At 34.5% G+C, this 24,213-nt stretch overlaps 2 protein-coding genes across 6 annotated transcripts; one reads left to right on the top strand and one right to left on the bottom strand.

Moving 5' to 3' along the window:
* Nucleotides 1-460: 460 nt before the first annotated feature.
* On the bottom strand, nt 461-9,650 carry LOC131949348 (uncharacterized). Its single transcript, XM_059311205.1, has 6 exons — nt 9,528-9,650; nt 6,747-6,814; nt 4,320-4,408; nt 4,092-4,178; nt 3,513-3,574; nt 461-2,979 (listed from the first exon to the last, which is right to left on the bottom strand). The coding sequence occupies exons 2-6, from the start codon at nt 6,760-6,762 to the stop codon at nt 1,266-1,268; spliced, it is 1,968 nt and encodes a 655-aa protein (XP_059167188.1). The 5' UTR covers nt 6,763-6,814; nt 9,528-9,650; the 3' UTR covers nt 461-1,265.
* An 875-nt stretch (nt 9,651-10,525) lies between these two features.
* LOC131949347 (capping protein inhibiting regulator of actin dynamics) lies at nt 10,526-23,418 on the top strand. 5 transcript variants are annotated; one of them, XM_059311200.1, is made up of 8 exons: nt 10,526-10,632; nt 14,987-16,312; nt 16,859-17,188; nt 17,688-19,420; nt 19,573-19,743; nt 20,335-20,484; nt 20,931-21,034; nt 21,792-23,418. In XM_059311200.1, exons 2-8 carry the CDS (start codon nt 15,009-15,011, stop codon nt 21,867-21,869), a joined length of 3,870 nt encoding a protein of 1,289 aa, XP_059167183.1. In that variant the 5' UTR covers nt 10,526-10,632; nt 14,987-15,008; the 3' UTR covers nt 21,870-23,418. The 5 variants fall into 5 exon arrangements, with proteins under 5 accessions (XP_059167183.1, XP_059167186.1, XP_059167182.1 ...); XM_059311203.1 differs by having other exon boundaries at nt 10,539-10,663; nt 17,688-19,414; XM_059311199.1 differs by having other exon boundaries at nt 10,539-10,663.
* The last annotated feature ends 795 nt before the right edge of the window (nt 23,419-24,213 follow it).

The following is a 24,213-nucleotide window of genomic DNA, read 5'->3' as shown; positions in this document are numbered from 1 at the left end:
CTCTAGAAAAAGTAATGGTTCCTAATTGCTTTTATTGTAATTCATCAGTGTAACACAACAGGGAAAATTTTCAAACAATGCAATAGTGTATTTGATTTCTTTCTTCTTTCCATTATTGGTGTCAGGGATGTGACTAATAATAGCACATCACCTGTCAAAAAGTTTTAGGCACATCAATTAAATTGCTGTAAACATTGTTTTGCATAGGCCAAATATAATTTTGTGGGCATTAGAAAATCCATAACACGCTGAGTATAGACTTGTCAAGAATATACCTTGGGGGGCAAAATTGAAATGCTAGAACTGCATTTAAGATATTGGTGGAGGATATCATTTATTAATAAACACTCTGATTCTGATATGCAGTAAAGTTAACCTACCAAATTGTTCAATCTTTGAAAGATCAAAGATTACAGGTGTTCTTACTAGCTGAAAGTACTAAAAAATTCAATTGTAAATTTTTTAAAATCATCAACATTTTAATGGAGCCTTTGTAAAACAGATGAGGGTCATTGACCTTGGTATAAAATGTATAAGCTACTGAAGCAGTATTTACATTACTAAAAGGCAACCAACTGAAAATTTTATGGGACAAGTATGATAAGTTTTGTAATCTAAAAGTATTATTACAGTATTTTTAAAATTGTATACAAACTAAAAATAAATACAGGGTTGCAATTGCCTTAAAATAAATGTTTAAAAATAGAACATCTTTAAAAATTACTCATCAGTTAACAGATAATTATGTAATTTTGTCCTCTTGGCAACTTTTCTGTCATCTGAGTTTTCTTATTAAAAGAATACAGAAACAAGCTTTCATATTGACAATTATTTTAATAAACAATTTAAACTAATCATCTCAGCAATAAAAACTTTTGTCATACAGGGAACATGTCTGTAACCATCATCACAAATAAAAAAAACTACACAAGACAGCTATATTCATAAAATCTTTCCTGGGACTTGGAAATAGCATTTTAAATACACACAAATTTTCAAAATTACACTTAAGAAAAAATCACTTTAAAATAGCAAACAATTTACCATATCTAATTCAGTATAATTTCCACTGAGCAAAGACTAGCTTTGTCAGGTCATTGTTCAAATCACGTAAACATTTTTTTTTTCACTCACTAAATTTGCTTTAACAACAATGATCATATTTATTAATTACCACTGGGTAAATTTCCAATTTCTTTAAAAATATATTCACTAAAAAAAATTATCAAACTTTTATCTTCTAGTACTTTGGTTAAGTTTGACATTTAATTATAATAACCGCTAGTATTAAATTGGCTATCACTTCTAGGTCTTGGTTGTCCCTGTGTCATTCTCGGTTGAATTACGCGTGGATTTTGCCAGTGTCCAGCTGGAGAATAGTGGTTGTTGATTCCAGGCCGCACTGCACCAGGTGTCGGCATAAGTCCACCCCCTTGAGTTCTATTCACTGAACCTGACAACACCCTTGGTCCATTTGATGCATGAACCCCACCCACCATTCCAGGTCTTTGATTCATTAAGTTCCCAGGATTATTTGCCTGCAAATTGTATGGTGGCATCCCTAAAGAATTGTTGGCCATGCCAAGGTTCTGGGGTGGTCCACCCATGTTCTGAGAGGGGCCTCCCATAGTCTGACCATGAACGCCCAAGTTTTGACCTTGGTTTCCCATATTTTGACCACTCATGTTTTGGTGATGAACAATATTTATATTTTGGCCTTGGCTCCCCAAATTCTGGGAATGACCAATACCCATGTTCTGAGCCTGCCCACTCATGGTGGGTGGCTGACCCCCCATGTTTTGACTATGGCCAATAACCATGTTCTGGGAGTGGTTAAAATCAATATTTGGAGACTGAGTCTGAACTCCTCCCATATGAGGATAGCTATTAGAACTGGAGAAAGAGTTTGAAGACAAAGGAGGCTGCGAGTAGCCCTGTGATTGGTTAGTCAAATTAGCTCTAAGCGGGGGATATGTCTGGCTGTTGGCTTGATTGGCCATAGAGGTGTTGACATACGGCAGAGGTCTGTATTGGCCCTCGTCTTGAATCCTGTACTGACCCTCATCTTGTATTGGCACTGTGATCAGGTTGACATTGGTGCGGGACGGTGGAGTCTGTATGGGGGACTGGATGTTTGGTGGCTTATACGAGTCTAAGCTTTGGGGTCCAGCAAGAGGTGGGTGTTGGTGTGAAAGAGTAGTCTGATGGATTGCATTGGCAATAGAAGATGCTATCTGCTGGTTGTTGTTCATCTGCTGCATTATAGAAGGGGAAACAGGAAACTGGGATGGCTGGGCGTACTGTTGCATACTGTTCACAGGCGGCAGGTGCATGCTAGACATCCCAATGCTTTGTTGATGTTGCTGCGGCTGCTGCCCCATCGCGGCCATGTCCAGAGGTCTATAGATGTCAGGATTTGTTGGCGGCGCTGCATTGTAAGACATACCAATACCTTGTAAACTGTTAGGACTTGGCGCAGGCTGCATCAGCGGAGAGTTCTGAGTCAAAACGGCGGGGGACACATTAGTGACAGGTCTTAGATCACCCAAACCAGGTATGTGAGATGGGATGGGGCTGGTGTGCTGAGCAGTGACCAGCCCAGAGGGCTGTGAATGCGTCAATGATAAGCTAGAAACTGGGGGCACAAGAGAACCTGCAACTGACAAGTTTGAGGTGTGAGCTTGAATAGGAATAGCCTGGGCAGGTGGCTGCTTCTGTGTGGCCTGCTGAGCTGCCTGTTGCTGGGTCAGTGGCATCTGTATCGGGCCAGGCTGAGAGAGGGGGGCCACAGGCTGGTGTTTGTTATTATTAGTACTACCAGATTTGGGGACATGTCTATGGGCTATGTGTGACTGCAGGTCACGCTGAGATAGGTAAGTCCTTCTGCAACCTTTAGTGCTGTGCTTAGGAGCCCCGTGTGTACATACGTACACAGTGCCTAATGCAGACTTTTCAACTTTCTGCACCTTTGCATTGCATCTGTCAAAATAAGAGTATTTTATTTCTTTAGTTAAAAATTTAAATTACAGTATCTACACAATGAAAAAATGTGTTGATTATGACAGAAAATAAACTAAATGTCTTTCACTAAAAATGTGCATAATATTTTTTAAAGTCCGAATAACCCTTCGAATACAAGAAAATTGTTTTAGTATATCCTCCAAATGTAAAGATAAATTTAATTTGGATTACAAAATGTTGAATTTCAATGCTTTTCTATGAAAATCTAACATGAATTAGATGAAATCAGTTCAAATGGAGAGACATACCATCTCCTTTTATAAAATAAAATTAAACTTTCTATCAACAAGTCAGTTCTGTTGTAAAACATTAAAAAATTTAAAAGACAAAAAAAGAAATACGATTTCAAAATGATGTTTAACAGGTAAATAATTATCCTTGGAGAAAAGGGGAGAAACAATGTGTTACAAATATTTGATTGACCAACAGAACACTTATAAATTTAAGATATTCTACTAAAATAAAAATAAAAAGATTAAATAAGCTCATACCTCCTACATGCTTTATCACATTTCCTAGCACAATCAAAGCAAAAAATGTGCTTGCACGGTAGCTGAAATCAACAACATTAGAGGTTATACAATTGTACTCAGTTTCCTTAACTCAAAATATACTCTACAAATTAAAATTATGCAAGTTATAAATAAACATGCAGTATGATAGAAACTTTTACTTATTACTATACCAATACAAAATCTTAAGCTGAAAATACCATCAACCAGGATGGTTTATTTATTTCATACAAAAGCACACAATTATATAAAATATCACAGCTAAAATAACAGAATTCTTAGAAGCTCTGGTTGAGTAGTGTATCAAGAACTATGTCTATAATGCATGATAGTCAAGTCATGGCTGCAATAAAAAACAAGATAACTATTGTGTGCTGGTAATACAGATTTAAAGCTGGCATTAAATAATTAACCCTTATTACAGTAATGTAGGTTTGCACTGTCTATACATGACACAGCAATCTGAATTGTAAAATATACTTAGATTAAGAACACATTTCGTCAGCTATCATTGTAAGGTATAAATAGTTTTCTATTATTTTAGGGACAAGTACTTACCATGCGCCCATAAACTAAAATAGGTAGTTCACAGACTTCACATAAATGAATGACTTTGTCATATATTTTCTCCCCAATCACATGAACCTATGAAAAAAATTGTTTTTTAAAAATTGGAATTCATCGTTTACTTCCTTTTCAGATGCGAATTACTGATAATAATAAAAAAGTTTCGCTTCTTAAATATATATATTTATATAAAATTTAAGAAAAACTAAAAATAATTACATCATAGTTCCAGCGAAGTGGTTGGTTCTGGTGAAGTGGTTCCAGATTATATGCTGCTCTTAAGGTAGGATTTTCTACAACTTCTTCTTCTACAAAATATTATAAATGTTTTAAAATACAGATAAATTATTTATGGTTAGGGTAAAGGAGGGCGTTAAGAGCCGTGTGGTATTAAGCCCCAATCAACACCCCACCCCCACAAAACCCCCAATAACACTGCTAATCTACTTCTGAGGTAACAACCACTGCTGTTCTTTGATAACAGAGAAACAGAGGATTCATTTTATGTAATTTATGACCCACTTGGTCCAATAGGGAGAGGATGAGACAGGATTTAATCCCACTGCTCTTTCCCTAAAATTTCTCATCTCCATAAAACCATTTTGTGAACTTTTTTTCCAAATAGACATATCTTGGGAAACTTCACTTTGTAATAAACCAAATAAGTTTTTCAAGCCCATTCTTAGTTCCTATATTAGAGCATTGGTTGTTGTACATTTTAACACTATTTTTATAGCTATGGCTAGAATAGTTTTATTTTGGTGAATTTTTTTTGCAAAGTGATTATTGGTGCCAAAACAAAATGGCTGACATTTGTCCCATTTTACCATGCTATAAAGTTTTTATCATTATCAGAGTAAAACTTGACTGATCATTACCATAATGGTTTTATTTGTTAGATAATAACTAAATCTTCATGAATACATTAATTTTGTTCACTAGCTTGCCTGTTTAGAAAAGTTATAACAGATACTGTTATGTGGCTCTTGAAACCCTATGTGCGAGTTTCTCATTTATTAGACCACTGAATATGACACTGGTATTGGAATAGTTAACACAAAATGTATTAATTGTTAAACAGACTTGTGTCTAAATGATAGAAATACAATTCTAACCTGCTAAAAAGTAAAAATTCAGCCATCTGATGTTAGCAATGTAATTTTTAAAATGGTACTTGTACTTATTACCCCTAAGGGGCAATACAGCCGACTCAGCCCCCACCTGTTTCTAACCAACCATAAAACTTTAAATCTCTTTGTAGGTAACAGGAATAAATGTTCTTAGGTCTCAGCCAATCTGGGGTGGTATGTTATGTAATTTATGACCCTCATGGTCCAGCAGGGAAGTAAACAGACACATTAATACCACTGCTCCCCCCTTACAATTTCTTACCCCAATGATACCCAGCCCCCACCAGTTTCTGGCCCACCATTAAACTTCATCTCTTTGTAGGTAACATGGATTACAGTTACAGATCTCAGACAATCTGGGGTGGCATGTTATGTAAAATATGACCTTCATGGTCTAGCAGGGTGGAGACCAAAGAGGAATGAGTACCACTGCTCTCCCCTCACAATTTCACACCTCCATAATAGCCAGACCCCACCTGTATCTAACCCACCATAAAACTTCATCTCTTTGTAGGTAACATGGACTAAGTTCTTAGATCTCAGCCAACCAGAGATAGCATATCCTTATGTAATGTATGGCCCTCAGGGTCCAGCAAGGAGAAAAAAGGGGAAACTAGTACCACTGCTCTCCCCTCACAATTTCTCACCCCCATGATACCCAGCCCCCACCTGTATCTAACCCACCATAAAACTTATCTCTTTGTAGGTAGCATGGACTTAGTTCTTAGATCTCAGCCAACCAGAGATAGCATCTCCTTATGTAATTTATGGCCCTCAGGGTCCAGCAAGGAGAACAAAGGGGAAACCAGTACCACTGCTCTCCCCTCAACATTTCTCACCTCCATGTCATGTTATGTAATGTATAGCACACATGGCTTACCAGGGGAAAGCATTAAGGCAGATTAGTTAGTACCACCCCTTTTTACATACAAGAATGTTAACTCTGGACAGCTACACACTAGGCATACTAATGTGCCTACTGTAAACTACTAGACTTTAGGCCCTATGTACACCTGCAATTGTATCAATTGTAGACTGGGCCCATTGGGGCCTAGTGATAGCTAGTATCAGTTAAAGTGTGTGTACACAGCATTAACTATTTTGGGGTTAGAAATTAATTATTTTTATTGCGGAGTTAGTCTAAACTAGGAGATAATACTTATTGCCCCAATGCCCGGCTCCTTTCACCCCAAATGCTGATTTTGGGGGTATGACAATAAATGTTCAATTAAACCCATTTAAAGTATATTTAATAGACTTTGTTATTATTTTTATATTGTGTAAGATATGTTAGAATAATTTTGCCATATTTTCAATACTAAAAAATTCTTAGATTAGTAGAAATCTTTAAAAATGTACAGGTGCTAAAAAGTGTGGCTCTTAACGCCCTCCTTTACCCTATACATATTCATATATCATCTTGAGCTTGAGGTAATTATACATTGTTTAGACACAATTTTCAACTCTTGAAAAATTTTAAAATCAAGTTACATTTTAAAAAAAAAAATTTATTTACCTCCAAAATCATCCATGATTGTTATTGTGTTTTACTTTATTAAACTAAAGCAAGCTGCAAGAAAATACCTACATAGAAAAGATGGAATAAAATTATGAGTTAGATTTTCTGATAAATAATGAATTAATAAATATCAATAAGTTAAATAAACACCTGTTATACCAGGGAAAAATTATTGTTCTTTTGATATTGTATGTCTTAACTGTGATAACAACAAAATATCAAATGGATTATTTAAAAATTTGGAAGTTAGGAAAGCATGCAAATGCTTTGGAAATTTTTCCACAACATTAAGTTAAATATAATAGAGAGGTTTTAAATGTGAAACGAGATTTTCTTGGACATCACAATACCTAACAGAGAAATGGGAGATGATACTTGGACCCAAGGGTGATAACTAATCATAAAATTTAGATCTTTGAATCAGAAGTCAGTATCACAAGAGATATTTACATCTAATTGAGGAGCAAGGATCGGTGTTGGATAGAGGTTGTGAATTTGTGTTGATTTCTGTTAAATTATATACGCACACATATATACATAGTATACTCACAAACAAGACTGAATGGCTGTTCTATATGTGTCAAGTTTTAATGATTGTGAGTTTTAATACATATGTTCTAAAGATAACAGTCAGTCAAAAAAAACAACAACAGGTGTTTAGTTAAATGAGCTTACCGCTCTACTGACAAAGTGATACACTTAGATTTACTTAATTTTTTTTCATAATGTTTCATTTATACATCTGTGGGTCATTCAGAAGGGTAAATTTTTGCTACTATCACTAGACTAGATTGTGACAGACAAAATAAGTGGAAATTTCTGTGGCGGCCCCATGTGTCTTGGACAAAGCATTAACCTTAGCGTTTATGCTAACCCTAATCTGAATTACTCTTTCATTTTAAAAATAAGCTCGTGTTAATTTGAGTTAGGTACTGAGTGTGACTAAACACAAGAGATACTTTTAATATGCCTGAACTATACTAATTAAAAATACACTTACACAGACTTGATGGTGTTTATAAATTTCAGTAGTTCCATTGTGTGTGTGTGGGGGGGGGGGGGGGGGGGGGGGGGGAAGAGAAGAGAGCTTCCCTTTTCAGGATGAATAAAAACTGATTTTCGTCATAATTTTAAAACTGTATTATCAGGATGAATAAAAACTGATTTTCGTCATAATTTTAAGGCTGTATTCTCAGGATGAATAAAAACTGATTTTCGTCATAATTTTAAGACTGTAAAATAGGATGATCTGCAGATCTACGCCCATATATTTAAGGCCTCTACTGGTTTAGTGATGGAATCAATTAAGTTTAAATAAAGCGGGAGTGATCTCCCATAAACTTTCTCAATTATTCTCATATCACACTATAGGGGATAAATATACATGCTTTTTAATCAATTTTTACATATTTAAACTTTAAAAAAACAGAATAGAATCTCATAGAAAAAAAAAGAATTGCACACCAAGTGAACAGCAAACAATGCATGTATAATAGTACGGAATATTAGTACTTTATAAATTCATATGTTTTTTGAGAAATCTGAAATAGCGTGAATTAGAGAATTAGATCTTTTAATTATAAGTCAAATTTCTGCATCTACCAGAAACAGTACTCAAGTTATAGGCTCTTGAAAAACCTCAAGTAGAATAAGTTTTATTTATGGAAATTGCTGAAAAATTGATACAGAACTACAAATTTGATGTAATACTTATATATGAAATTTCATCAACCTAGCTGACTCAAGTTATTGTGTTCACAGATACACAAACAGAAATATAGACAGAATTGCAAAGCCCAGTTTTTCTGACTAATTACTCGTAAAACGCTGAAATTTTGATAAAGCTGGATTTAGAATTTTTGCCAGATTTAAATAAGTCCCCTATGCTTTGTATATGAAGAATTACTGAGGTGTAAACTGTCAAAATTGCATACCCTTTTTTTTCCTACCATTGTTTTGGGTAAGAGGTTATTTCCAGTCTGCTGTCAGACAAAAATTGTTGTAACCTTTTTTTCTTAGGCGGTCATTTAGGCCTAGTGTTAAAGTATTATTACTAAAGATGCTAATAGTTCTGATTATTCTGTAACATGATTTAGCTTTTAAAAAATTGATAGTTTGGTAGAATTGGTGGGATGATTATAGATACCGGTGTCCGATAATGGAATCTTCTTTTAAAACTGGGTGTTGGGTTGTTGGTAGTATTGTAATCAAGATTTATTTCATGGTTGGAAATTAGGGTTAGGTGTATGGTAGGACCAGGGTTGAGGTTAGGGACACGGTTAGCATTGACTATTGACATTAGCCAGCCCTGTGTGTATTTTACTATTTAGTTAACTACCAGTAACTTAACACCCCTTTTGTAAAGAAGATTCCATTATCGGACACCGGTATAAACATATTGGTGGTTTGGAGGAGTTAGAGTAACTTAAAAAGTAGATCTTGATCCAGTAGTGAGTGTGTGAGTAGTCTTGTCAGAAGGTAAGTTAAAAATAAAATGCAGGTCAAAAAATTTTAAAACAATGTGGTTACAGGATCAAAGTGATCTTTGTTATTGTTAAACTCATGGCATCAAATAGATTATTAGAAATGAGGGGATGACAATAAAAAATGTTTCTTTTAACTTAGGGCCTAACTAATCTTTGCAACTACTTTCTGGAAGAGGGGGTGCACTGCAGTTCTTGGCTAAATCTAGAAAATTGTAGCTTCTTGTCTGTTTACAACACTAAATTTTTTAATATAAATCGACCACCACTGCAAAGTATAGAGTATATTTCTTGCCTCTGATTAATTTTAAAACGTCTGGTGTTGTTTTCTGCATTGGAATCTCTCACTTTAGTACCCATTAAAACATATTTTTCAAGCATTCACACCGAAAAATTTAGAGCACCGGAAGTAAATGTATTAAATTATTTGGACCGAAAATCAGAGGACTAAACATGAACAATACTACCAATTTGGACTTTTCCAACCATTTAAAAATATGCGTGTAGAGAAATACTAGTATTGACTAATACTAGGTCTATAGGCTCTTCTATTATTATTGTTTTATTAAAATGCAAAACATACATGCATGAACATATTTAGTTTATTATACTAAACATGAATTAATACATTAAAAGAATAATGATTATAACTGACAGAAAAGAAGATGATTCTTAGTATCACGCCGTTAGAAGTAATACTATGTTATCAAATAAATGATCTTTATAGACAATCGGTGTATTAAATCATAATATATCATTTTCAAAATTAGCTTCTTTGTAATTATTGGTAAAATGATTTCTTTGTAAAAAAAAATTCGAATCTAATTTATTAAATCCCAATGTTTGTAAATAATTATTTCATTTGAACTACGATTCTGTGACAAAAAAAAAGGTATTTTATTTAATGTGTCAACACATGAGTTATTGTATTTCAATAATATAGTTTATATGAAAAGTAGGCCTTTATAATATGCGTATAAAAACCTAAAGTTCTCGGAATAAACTTATTTAATTCTATAATTACAATTTTCATTGAGATATTGAGATATGAAATCATAATAAAATATAGTGTCGCAATGACAATTATAATAATAAATACGGTAGGAATATTAGACACGGAGGCCTGTTTAACATAATTAAACAGAATCAAGTAATTTTAATTTTGCCTAGGGCCAATTTAAAACAAATTGATATATTAACGGCATTTTAAATTATTTTTTTCCACCTAAATTTATTATATAAAATGGCTAGATATGAACTTTTTAAAGAGTACACTGGCCAGGTATAGAATCTAGGAGTGAAAACATTACAACGAGTGGATCAAATACAAACATCCTATCATGGCGGCTTTACTATGAATAATAGTATTTTTATTGTTATAGTGAAATAGGCTAAATTAAGTAAGCCCTTAACTATAAATTATTAACAGTAGTAAGTTTAAATTTTATGTTTTTGCTATGGATTTCCACAAAATCTTAATTTATTTAAATTAATATTTAAAAAATTGGCATGCATATTATTCCGTCGCCGGCAAGAAGGTTTTGCTTTGTGCGTAACCTATTATCGATAGAACGCAATTACATTGAATTTATCCAATGTGTGTTCATCATTAAGAACACCAAGGAAGGGAAGATTGCTAGCAAGCAGAGGTCATTGTATCTAGCAATTATGTGTTGTGTTTTAGTGTCTCTAGTATCAGGTCCTATTATTTTTGTATATTTCTTGGTAAAATATGAGGGTGTTGGTAAATTGCGAGTAGGCCTAAAGTAGGCTTGTCGGTATCGGCCGAGATCGCGGTAAAAACATGACCCGAAATCTCCCATTACTTTCTGATACCGGGCGCACGAGATTTAGTTTTGCATACTAATAAGTTTTTAATTTATGGTAATTAATTAAGTTTAAAAGGTCATTTCCTAATGTTAAATGAAAAGTAGAATGGTTTTCCAGTTGTTTTGATGGCTTAGCTATCTGATTGCATGCTGTCTCTGCTTTGGTCTTACCGCGGTATAAAGGTTAACTTCAAATGCTTTAAAAACGCGATTTTTGAAAAGTTTCCATTTAGATAATGAAAGTTTCCAAAGCAGATACATCCCATTTTTATAGAAATGATATTTATTTTTGGATATTTTGACTTTGACATTAGTAAATACTCATTTGAAAGTAGTCACCGTAAGTAGGTCACGTTGCCCCCATTGACTCCAATGTTATATTTCTTCATCCCGATCTGCCGGCTTTTAGTTTTGATACACTAACAACAGTATTCTTATGTAATGTACAAACAAATCTCCTACTTGTTGTTTTAAACATATTTTAATATAGATCTACCTGTCTTTCATTTTTTCAACTCTGGTTCTAGTTTTGCTTGAAGTAAAATTTTGCTGAGTCAGACATAGGTTACCTGTCTGTTGCTAGAATACACTACACTAGCTATGTGCTAACTGTAATTTTAAGTATTCAAGTTCTACTTACCCTTACTTAGTTATATTTATGTGCTGAAAATCAGAATTCATACACAATACACACATAAAAACATTGATCAGATAACTTCAGTTCACTTTTAACAACATGGCTTAAAGATAGACTCTACTTCACCTGCCCAAAATAATAAGGCAATTATATGCACATTACAGTGTTCAAGTCATTTACTTTAGATTGCTAACTATGTAGTTCTTTCATTCACTGTATTTATATAAAGCATTGCTTTAGAAACTTTTTCATATTTGCGCAGCACAGTTTTATAACAAAATGTTTTAAAGATGGACTCTACTTCACCTGCCCAAAATAATGGGGCAGTTATATGCAGTTATATGCACATTTCAGTGTTCAAGTCATTTACTTTAGATTGCTAACTTTGTAGTTCTTTCATTCACTGTAAAACATTGCTTTAGAAGTATTTTCATATTTGCGCAGCACAGTTTTTTTGGGGTTATGGAAGGAAGCCAACACAAAAATATACTTCTGTATTATTTTTATTTATTTCAACAGCATATACAAGTTCTATATATCATTCTAGCTCAACTCTGCAAATATGAACAAAATACAACTGCAAGTAAAATAACTATGGTCAATTTATTCAGGTGTACCATGACTTGTCACAATTGGCCAATGCAAAAGCAAGGGCATTCCACCCCTCACAAAAAAATTCGCTAAAAAAAAACTATTTGAGCTAGACAGAAAATCTTTTTTGTTTTGTTTTCATATAGTTGAGCTCTACAAGAATATGTAATTTTTATTTTTATATGATGTTTAGTGTTTTTTTACCAAAATCCCTACCTAAAGCAAAATGGTGAGAAGTTTATGCGACATAATTGTCCTGAACTCATCACAACCTGATATGCTCTGGGTGGTGGTAAATAAATGCGAAGATGTCTGCATAATTAATACCCACCTGATTTACAATGAACTTTAGATGCAGACATCAAAAACATTAGTTATTTATTAGCATTAGGCCTACTTCATATTTTTCGGTCGTGCTGATGATTTATCAACTTCTTTCTTTTGTGTGGAACACCAAAGCCGCACAATAAATCGTCTTTGAACTTCACGTGCTATAAGCTGTCGCTGCAACTATTTTGTATTGTTGCTATAAGAATTTGTATTGTTAACGGCGTTTACAATTTATTTTTTCAACATATAGGCCTAGGCCTAAATATCAATTTTTTTTTTATAAACAACACTTTTTAAATAGGCCTAATATATTTATACCTCTACTCTTTCAACAAGTACAACAATACAAATTGTTAAAGATTAGAAGGTATTGGTCTTGCATTAGATTAACAATGTGCTGAATATTTCTCTCACTGACAAGATTATATGAACTCACAATGACCTCTATCATGTTTGTCATATAGCTATTGCTCAGGCTATGACCTATGTTAAGGATTTTATTTGCACTGACTGTGAACTGTGACAGTTCAAACCATTATTTTTCTCATGCAGACAAGAAAATGTGAGCAGGCAAAAAGCAGGCGACAATGTTTAGAATTTTAAATTTAGATCTATATATAGATAGATTTTAAAAAATATATTCTAAAATAATATTCTCTTTATGAACCCAAAGTGACCCGTCGATCGGAGACTGGATTTTACTCCCACTGACAAGAAAACATGAGCATGCAATCATAGGTGCAATAATGTTAAGATTTTTTCATATTTAAAAAAAAATTAAATTGGATCAAGAAATTTATTTTTAAAAAAAGGCAAACCGTAACACCCGAGTTATATCTAGACTCTAGACCTACTTGTTTAGTTCATAACTTTTCTTCTTGTACACTTCACGTTTTCTTGATAGCAGGAGAAAAATCCAATCTTGGACGATACATGGGTGTCACTTTGAGTTCTTACAGGGAATAAAACATCACTTTCCCATTGGGCCCAAGACACATGTGGCAGGATTGAATCCATCTGTTTCATAGACCTTTGCATATGAAGGTGTAGTGTTGTCAGCACTATTCCCAGTAGCATTTGTTTTCCCTAATGTGTGTTAGCTACTCATCAGAGCTGGGTGGACTCTGGGACATTCTACTGACTTAAACCGGTTTACATTCTAGCTCTCTACCATACAGTGGGAATTGAGCATATGTCATAAAATTTATAGTATGACACTTACATTTCCCCAAACCAACTAATAAGAAAAACATACTTATTTGTGTCATTGTTAGTCCACATAAGCTTCGGCCTACAAGCCCTACTACCTTGCATGCAACTTAAACATTAGGAAACTGGGCTTGAGAGTTATAGTCAACAGGTAGTATTGACAATGTCTACTTTTTTGTGAATTTATCATTAAATATTTAGATTTAGGCCTATCTGAAAAATTTCAGCGAAAAGTTTCAGACTGATATAAATTGCGTTTAATAAATAGTAGAAGGAAACAAAAATACATTTTTATGTTGGCCCAAAGTAGAACATTTTAATTTTAGATACGGTAGATACTGTTTCAGGCTGTTACGAACAACATAAAATTCAATATGACACATTAGAAAGAAGTTCTTCGATCATTCACTCATTTGGGGTGCTGTAAAAACTAGAACATTACGTTTATTGGACTTCACATGCGTTTACTGCGAACAGCTGCATTATAACAATACCAACTTAAATATAGTCTACACCAAAGTTGATGTAAAATGTAAATCATTGGCATGGAGAAATTCGACAGCAGTACGATTTTCGCAGGTGTAAACGCAATTTACTCACATAAAGCCTACATATTGTGGGAGAGGGGGGATTTGAGACAAAAATGTCATACAACAGGCAGTTTTGACACCATTCTTGTATTTTACCAGCTCTCTGTTTCATGTCTCGCATTTTACTAAGACCTACTTTGAAATAATTACAAAAATTACTATCAGATCAGGCACTTTCTTCATTGATTGATGAAAATGGGTGTTGCTTCAGCCTAATTAATAATTAAGTTAAATGCTTTAGTGCTGACGCCTGCATTTTAGAGTTATGATATTGATTTCCATAAAAATAAAAATCTTCTACGAACATTAGTGATTTTTTTCTTGTGGTATTTCAACTCACCGTTTTATCTCAGCCTTGCTAAAGATAACTATGAGGACTAGACTAACCCACATCCCTTGTAACAATGGAGGCTTGTGTGAACTCACTATGATCACATGCACGTGTTTGATACTACTTGTTGTGGGGGGAAATAAAAGTGAAGTTCAATTTTAAATATTATCTATTATTATTATCTATTCTGTTGTTTTGTTATTATTTGTAACATTGTTCTGTTAAAAAATGTTTCAGTTCATCAAGAACATATTAGAACATGGACAGTAGTGATCAGAGTGTTGAAGAGACTGTAGGGAAAGATACAGAAGCTGTGACTGAATCTTCAGACATTGGTGATGGCACAAACAGTGAGAATAACAACACTGTAGATGATGTGGCAGAGTCTCTGAATGATCAGTCTGCTGACTCTGTGTATCAAGATGCCGAAGAAAATTTAGAGACACTAGGTGCAGAGGAGACGGCTGTTGAGAATATGGAAACAGAAGACAACAGTGAAGCCAATGCCCGAGATATTTTATCTGGTGATGACACAGAAATTCTGAATGAGAGTGTTTCTGTTCCTGATTCCACAAATAATGATGTGGATTTGGATAATGTTAGTCAAGAGTCAGAGGCTCTGGAAGAAAGCTCATTGGTTGAAGAGGAAACTGATACAAATACAATGGATAATGTAACCCCTGCTGCTGAAGGAGTGTCTAATGATGATGATGAAGAAGAAAATGAAACAATAGAAAGAAAAGTAAAGCAAGCTAGTGTTGACTTAGAAGAGTCAAGTGACGAGAAATCACCAGCAGCACCTGATGATGGTTCTCAGAAAGACATAGAGAGTGATGAATCCCCTAGTGGGGAGGGATATAAGGAAAGTACCCAGGATGTGGACACAGGAGATGAGAACATTGTATCACAGAGCAGTGATGGGGAAACAAGGGATAAGGTTGTTGCAGAAGGCACATCGGATGACGAGGAAAAGGCTGAGGATAGGGCAGAAAGTACGCATGACATTGATGAGAGTTCTGAAGGTACACCTGATATGGAGGATAGAGCTGAGGGTTCGCCTGATATGGGGGACAGAGCTGGAGGTACACCTGATGTAGAGGACAGTGCTGATGGTACACCTGACAACGCTAGACCCAGAGAACTTGAGGATAGTGTTCTGGCTGAAGATAAATCTGAGAAAGAGGAAGATGTGGATTCCGGTAAGAACTTTTCTGAGACGGAAAGTGTGGAAAAAATTTCAATTTCATCAGATAAAAACAATCACATCAGTCCAGAGGGCAATATTTCTAGAGAAGATTCTACTGAATTTGAACAGTTTTCAGAGAAAGTGATCACCGAAAGGCTGGATGAATCTGAGGGTTTTATCACTGAGCCCACCGCACTGGAGGTTAACTCAGAGAACCTTGAGCTCGCCTCACACTCACCAACAGATGAGGATCCTTTAGCATCTAGAGATGTGCCTGGGGAGGATGCACCCAGCCAGAACCCCCAAGGTGATGTCTCATCCGACACCGCTTCACCTGCTGCCTTCAATAAGAGACAAAGAAAAGTAACAACTAAATTGTGAGTTAAGTTTTTTTAGTGTTCATTTTAAAATTGCATTGCAAGCATTTTACAGCTACTTTTTCTCTTTTAAATAACTTTCCCTGGCTGCTGAGTGTTAAGTAAATTAAATGAAGGAAACCGTATATCATATGTATCATTTTATGTCAGTTCGTTTTGGTGTCAAGTTATTACTCTCTTCTTTCCATATATATATATATATATATATATATATATATATATATATATATATATATATATATATATATATATATATATATATATAATGTATATGTATCTGCATATATATACGTATGTATATATGTGTGTGTGTGTGTGTAGAGAGAAAAAAATATTCACAAGAATAAACATTAGCTCTGGAAAAAAATCATAAGAAAAATATCAATTTTAATTGGGTTTTTTTTTTTTTAAGATTTATTTTATAAGTAAAGGTATATTTTTTTAAAAAGAGAGTGTTTGATTCCACCAATTACTTTATTTTATTGTGCACAATGAACTTGCATATTATTTTAATGCTGTTTAAAATGTTTGATTTTTTTTTTTAAGACGGGAAATGAAAGAAAAATTACCTACAGAAACATCAGCACCCGCCACTCCCAAGGGGAGAAAACCCAAAACGCCAGCCTCTAAGAAGAAATCCACACCAGCGACCTCTGCCTCTATTAAATCACCAGCCAAAGCTTCCACTCCAAAATCTAAAAGACCTGACACTCCAAAGACAGCGAGATCTGTTAGTCCCAAGTCAACACCTACCACCACCACGCCCAAGCAAAAGCCCAATGAAGAATGTAAACAGCTAGAAAATGGCTGGAGGTTAAAGGTTGTCCAAAGACTGTCTGGAGTTTCTGCTGGCAAATATGATATTTACTATTACAGGTTGGTTTCTATTAATTGGTGACATGGTTAATTTTTACAACTACAAATCTTTAGTGACCCAAAGATTGTCTACCTATATATATAGGAAGGTGGACGCCTGCATCTGTTTTTTTCTCTCATTAATATTTATTTTATTATTTATTTTATTTATTTTTATTTATTTATTAAAGAATATTTATTTAGCTATTGCTAACTGAAAGAATGTTTCATATTAAATAGTTGTCAAACAAATTTTTAGCCATAGATTATAGATTAGTCTGTAATATTTTATTTTATATTCTTATGCAACTTAAGTGTTAGGCAGATCTCAATTCAGCTTTGTAGAATTTTTATTTCTTCTATTTATTGAACTCGATTCTTGATTTTTAAAATCTGGAGGTATGGTATAATTCATTTTTTAGTTCACATTTCATATTCTGTAGTAACTGCTTTTTTTTTGTAACTTTTTTTTACTTGCAAAAATCTACAGCATGAATTTTACTTTTAAAAAAAATTTCAGTCCTGACAACAGAAAAGTGCGCTCTAAAACAGAGTTAATGAACTTTATAAAAACAAATAATTATGACGTGGATTTAGCTTTGTTTGAGTTCAACGCAAACAAGCTAAAAGAGAAAGGGTTGATAGACTTGGACAGTGTTGTGGAGGCTAGGCCCAGAGCACAACCAAAAGCTCAGTCTGAAAAAAAAGTTCTAAAGGTTAAAGAGGGTGGAGTGAAGAAAGCTAAGACTGGATTCTTAAACAACAAGTCCTTGTTTAAAAACGCCAAGTTGTCAGTTAATGAAAGCGGAGAGCAGCTAAAGGGCAAGAAAAAAAGTTTGTTCGGCAAGAAGGAAGTAGCTCCTGAGGAAGGTAAAGATCAGCAGCCGTTGCAGAAATTGGTCATTAAAATGCCGTTTGGGAGTGGGTTTGGTAAAAGTAAAATGTCTAAAAAAGAAACAAGTCAGATCAGATCTTACTTCGCACCTTCTGGTGGCTCGGGGGACGAGGAGCCAGATCACCCTGACGTGGGCTCCGGGGAGGAGTCCACTGAGGTGGTCAACAAGTCTCCAACTCCTGCCCCGTCTGGCAAAAAGCGTGGAAGAAAACCCAAGAAAGATCTGGCAGATGGAAGTGAGCTGACAACCTCGCCTCTGAATGAAAGTAGGGGATTCTCTGTCGATTCCAGCCAAGATGACACCATCGCCACGCCCCCACCTGCGAAGAAGAAACGTGGCCGTCCCAAGAAAACTGAAACCAGTGGTTATTTCAAAACAGGGGAGATGATCAGTCTGATACCCAAACCTCAAGTTGAAGTCAAAGAAACCGAGACAACAAGTACAGCAGAAACACCCAGCTCTGCTGTCTCCCCCATTCCCAATGAAAATGGATCACACAGTTCCTCCCATTCATCCAAGAAAAAAGGCCCTGGTAGGCCTAAAACAAAACAGACCCCAGTCAAACACCCTGAGGACCACTTAACAGAAGCCACGGCTGGATCTAAAACTCCCAAAAGGAAGATTGAAGAAGACTTAGACAAAGAAGTGAAAAGAAAAAAGCTAGACTTGGAGGAACCATTACCACAAGAGAATGGACACGTTGAAGATGAATTGGAAAAGCTGAAAGAATCTGAAGAAATAGATACACAAATTACTCACAATCAGGAGACAGAAGAAACAGTAGAAGATTCTGTTCATTTGAATCAAGACACTGAGAGATTAGTCGCAGAAGATACACCTAATAATGATGATAAACCTAGTAATGATGATAAACCACACAAAAATGAGATTCTTTCGGAAGGCTCTCCCTCAATAACTCCTCCCCCAAAGAAAAGAGGCAGGCCGGCAAAAGCCAAAACACCTGTAGAAGGAGGCTCTTCGTTAAATAAATCACAAGATTCTAGCAATGCAAACTCATCGCAGCATAGTTCACCACATTTATCTCCCAAAAAAAGAGGGAGACCACCTAAAAGTAAAAGCGGGGAATTCACAAAAAGCACACCACTTAACCAGCAAGATCAAACCCTACCGTCCGAAGGAGATGATTCACATGGTAAAATAGTACCTGAAGAAATGTCTTGGGAAGATTACCAGAGGCAGTTGGAGCCTGATCAGGTGGTGCCCCGGTCAGGTGACACAAGGAAGAGTTTGCCTTTTGAAGACAGTGAGAACTCCCTGATTGAGTTCCTCTCTGTACAGAATGGCATCACAAACAAAGAACCATGTGAAATAACAGCGGAAATGATCCTGGGTAATGGTAAGTCTTTTTATTTTTAAAAATTTCTTAGTACCTTGTGACACTCATTTTTAAAGATAAATAAATACTTTTTCTAGGTTTATGAAAGGTATTTACCTTTGAAAAAAAAGTTATATTATTTCATGTCTAACTTTAAAATTATTCCTTTGAAGCCTCAAATAAAAGCAAATATTTTAAAAAGTCTGGAGGGTTGGCCCCGCCAAAACTAAGACAAACAGATAAATGGATTCCACCTAGATCTCCATTTTGCCTTGTGCAAGAGTCCTTGTTCCATGATCCTTGGAAGCTGTTGATAGCTACTATTTTACTCAATAAAACAACAGGTATATTTTTTTTCAACAGAATTGGTATTCATTAGAATGAACACATAGTTTTCTTAAATTCTGTCTTACGAGTAACTTTTTCCATGTTTTTACTTTTTATTTTTGCTATTAAATACTAAATTACTACATACAAATAATGTAAAATTGTTGTTCAAGTTTTTACCATAGATCATTTATTCAATTCCAAATTGTAAAGCACCCACCCATAAACTAGGTATCTTGTTCTGCACCAAATTTTACAGCCCCCCCCCCCCCCCCATATCACTTGTCTATCAGGACAGCAAGCTATCCCAACATTTAAAAGCACCACCTCTATCACTTATCCATCAGGTCCGCAAGCTATCCCAACATTTTAAAACACCCACCTCTATCACTTATCCATCTGGTCGGCAAGCTATCCCAACATTTTAAAGAACCCCCTTATATATATCACTTATCCATTAGGTCGGCAAGCTATCCCAACATTTAAAAGCACCACCTATATCACTTGTCTATCCCAACATTTTAAAACATTCACCTCTATCACTTATCCATCAGGTCGGCAAGCTATCCCAACATTTTAAAGCACCACCTCTATCACTTATCCATTAGGTCGGCAAGCTATCCCAACATTGTGGAAGTTCCTGAACCGCTGGCCCTTACCACAGCTGGCCTGTCAAGCTGATGAGGAAGAGATGGCTAACTTGTTGTTTCCAATTGGTCTCAATTACACCAGAGCAAAGACAATCATCAGATTCTCTGGTAAGCGGGGTTATCTACGCTCCTGAGCATTATACAAGGCAAACATTATCTTTAATATGGTGTGGGACAGCAAGTCCGGGCACTAGATAGTATGACTCCTAACACAAAAGGCTCAGGTTCAGATCCAAATTTAGAGTTTATAGGTGGTTTTTATTCAGCTCTGATGGGTACCTGACGTCAGCGTTAGTAAAGGCAGTCAACCATAGTACTGACCACACTATCTGGTCATATGGCCTAGTTCATGGAAATAGGCAAACTCTTTATCACCCTCTCTAGAAACCGAATGTTTATAAGCTTATCTCTTTTTACCATCAATTTTATTTATTATTATATGTTTAAAAATTTTAAATCTATTTATTTATACATATATATATATGTATTTCCAAAAGTATCCGTACTTTACATTTTCATAAATATTTTTTACATTTCAATCTTTACATCAATAGATGAGTACCTAACTAAAAAATGGTCATACCCCATAGAGCTCCATGGAATTGGCAAATATGGCAATGATTCCTACAGGATATTTTGTGTTAATGAATGGAAGCAGGCAAGTTCAACTATTTTTACAAGCTTTTATTTATTTAACTCACTTCCTCGACAGTCTGTCTGTGGTCAGTCTGTCTAGATCGAAACGCCAGAGTGAAAATTCGGTCACTTCTACTTGACCGATACGATTCATAGTTGGCACGTGGGTCAAGACATGAAGACAATGCAATCTGAAATTAAGTTTGACTTAATTGGATGCCTAATTAATTTTTTATGAATTAATTAAAATTTGGACCGAATTAGTAGGCATGTCTATCCAACCACACCACACGCGTCATCACGTTCAATAGCTGCGCCATCACGTTCAATGGCTGCGCCATCACGTTCAGTAGGCGCGCAATGGCTTTTAGTCATGTTACTCTATTGTAAATAAAACATGTAAAGTACTGAAAAAAAATTCATAAAAAACGTTTTAATAACAAGCTTTTATGTAATAATGCACTAAAAAGTAGAAAATAAATTATAGACTACTATTTAAATAACTATAAAGAAAAGCTTGGGTGTCTTCCTTAACATTAGTAAAGGTATCCAATAGATACTAAAGTGACCCAGGCTTTTCTTTATAGTTATTTAAATTGTAGTCTATAATTTATTTTCTACTTTTTAGTGCATTATTACATAAAAGCTTGTTATTAAAACGTTTTTTATAAAAAAAATTTTAATGGGTTGTATTTATTTTTCTTTAAATAGCCAAAAAAAATTTTTTTTTCAATTTTTCCAATCTAAAGATGTTTTTTCCCTCTCTATGTTTTGTTCAGGTTGAACCTGCAGATCACAAGTTGAATGACTATCACCAGTGGCTTGTAGCTAATGCAAAACGGCTGGGTATTAGTTGAATCACGTTAGAGAGTTGTGTATTGTTTGTTATATAGGGGAGTCATGATTTTTATTTTGTTAAAATAATTGTAAGACAGATGAGACAGTAGTTTGCTATATTTACAAGATTTCTTTATTTATACCATTGTTCTGTTTATTTCATGGATTTAAAAATTTGACATAAAAAAAATCAAACATTTTTTAAATAAAAATTTGCTGTAATTTTTAAAATGTATGATCATCATAGCCAGTGGTGCTACAGCCCATAGAGGGATCTTTTTAGCGCCAGAATTTGTTTTACGTTTATTTAATGTATAATTTGAACTTGTTAAAGTAATATAGTAATTTAACTGGGAAGGCACAAGCCATCATCATATTTTTGAAAACTTGAGAAAGGATATGGACATTAGGGTTTTAGAATTATGTTATGTCAGCGATAACCTTTATATGATGTATCTTTCTTGACTTGACAAAATACTTCCTGCTAAATATGGTTTTGTAAAAATATGTATTTTTTTTTGTAATCAATACAAATCCAGAGTAAGATTTTAAATGATTTATTTAGGATGTATTTTTCCAAACTGTTTAACATTGAATTTTACATTATTTGTATTAAAAAATAAACTAATATTGTAATAAGGCAAAGAAACCAGATTTAATGAAGACTTGAATCTGAAATTTGTTAACTTAAACATAGACAACAATTAAAATATATTCCCTATGCCTACTCTTTTCTCTCCTTTCTTCACCCTCTCCACCCTGTTGCAAATTTTCTTTACTAAAATTTGTTTATGGAGTTGTTCTATTGTTGACAACATTCAAAAGTTCTTTACTGCTTTATTTTTAAAGCAGAATATGCATTTTGGGGTCTCTCCTGTTTTTGCTAAATTATGGGATATTTTGTAATGCACTGAAGTTTATTTTTTTAATTACATTTTTTTTCTCAAATTGAATTTGAAAGTACTATACAAGTTCAATGATTGAAGCATTGATTTTTACTTTAAAAATAACAAATACACACACTAGTAAGCTACAGTATTAAAACGTTCACTGCGCTTATGTCAGCACAGATCCATATTTAACTTCCCTCCTTGGTTTCATGTAACCAAGCTAAATAATTTAGTATAAGAAATTGGCGAAAACGTTTTTTTTCTCAACAATTGGGTCAGATATGAGGAATAGATTTGACGACCAAATGGCATTGACAATTGTTTTCTTCTCTCGATCTTGAGTACCGGTCCCCCCTTAAGTGTGTCATACTGAAATTTTGCTAGTCTTTCAATCATAAACTTTTGATTTATGTTTTAAACCATCTATGGAAGCATCTCATTTTAGTTCAGGTCGTTTATTTTGTGTGTGTGTTCAAAAATACATTTTTTTTAATTTATAAAACCAATAGTATAAAAATTGCAGTGCATACGACACAAAGACTTGTCATTTTCATCATGATATAAATATTTGTCTTGGCTATCTGAACTATTGTTTTGTATTACACCATGCAATTCTGAGTTTCTGTAACTAAATTTTTATGACCATGTTACTGTAAAATAAAAATATATGTAAACCATTTTTTATTTCTTTACATTTTACACTTTTAGCTTGCTGCATTATTGAGATAACAGTTTCACTTTCAATTTCTCATGGAATAGTTCAAAATTCTGGAGCTTTTGTGTGTGAATGTTCTGTTCTCAGTTAAGTCCCCCCTGATTTAACTATTTCCCTGAGTGCCTAGTCTACAATATCAACATTAATTTAGTAACGGAAAATCCCGGAGCAAAAAAAAATAATTTAAAAATACATATTGCTGTTCAAAAATTGTGTCTGATCACGGAATAAAAACTAAATTGCTTCCCTTGGATTTATTACTCAAGTGGGCTCCCCTGAGCAATTATTTGAAATATTCAAATTACCTGCACATTTTATTAAAATATTTCTTTGCTAAACATAGACCAGGCTCTCGGTCTACGTATGGTATGGCTTCACATTAAATGATAATCCCCGTGATTTGTATAATTTACTACATATCGGAATCTTTCATTTCAGTCCTAATTCTTCACTTGATCTTACATTTGATAGAATAATATTTTACCAAGTGTTGATTAGAGATTTCTGCTCATTAAAATTAATTGAAACCTCTGAATGAAATATACGACAGCTAGTGTTTTACGCACATTATGTTTGTGATAGCCTGCCACCTACAGGATGTTAGATAAATATCCCCTGCCTTATCAAATCTGCCTGCGCGAGGGGGGAGAAGGAAAAAAAAAATTGGATCTGCTGCTTGGCTTTCGAGTGAGCGCAACGTGAGCAGGCTGACGTCACGTGGTCATACTCTCGACGAAATGAAGTGGTTCAACTTGTGCT

The sequence above is a fragment of the Physella acuta genome, unplaced genomic scaffold, assembly GCF_028476545.2.
Source record: "Physella acuta isolate Inbredline_101_S28 unplaced genomic scaffold, ASM2847654v3 ptg000691l, whole genome shotgun sequence".
Lineage (NCBI taxonomy): Eukaryota > Metazoa > Mollusca > Gastropoda > Physidae > Physella > Physella acuta.
This window is presented reverse-complemented; position numbering and strand designations above follow the sequence as displayed.

What these genes read in the sequence shown, in the direction of transcription:
- LOC131949348 (XM_059311205.1), bottom strand. An exon ending in CACTTCGCTGGAACTATGAT is followed by an intron (nt 4,179 to 4,319) that starts GTAATTATTTTT and finishes TTTTTTTCATAG; the next exon opens with GTTCATGTGATTGGGGAGAA. An exon ending in TTTTAGTTTATGGGCGCATG is followed by an intron (nt 3,575 to 4,091) that starts GTAAGTACTTGT and finishes TGTTGATTTCAG; the next exon opens with CTACCGTGCAAGCACATTTT.
- LOC131949347 (XM_059311200.1), top strand. Translation starts at nt 15,009, where the DNA reads ATGGACAGTAGTGATCAGAGTGTTGAAGAGACTGTAGGGAAAGATACA. An exon ending in AGAAAAGTAACAACTAAATT is followed by an intron (nt 16,313 to 16,858) that starts GTGAGTTAAGTT and finishes TTTTTTTTTAAG; the next exon opens with ACGGGAAATGAAAGAAAAAT. An exon ending in GACAATCATCAGATTCTCTG is followed by an intron (nt 20,485 to 20,930) that starts GTAAGCGGGGTT and finishes TTACATCAATAG; the next exon opens with ATGAGTACCTAACTAAAAAA.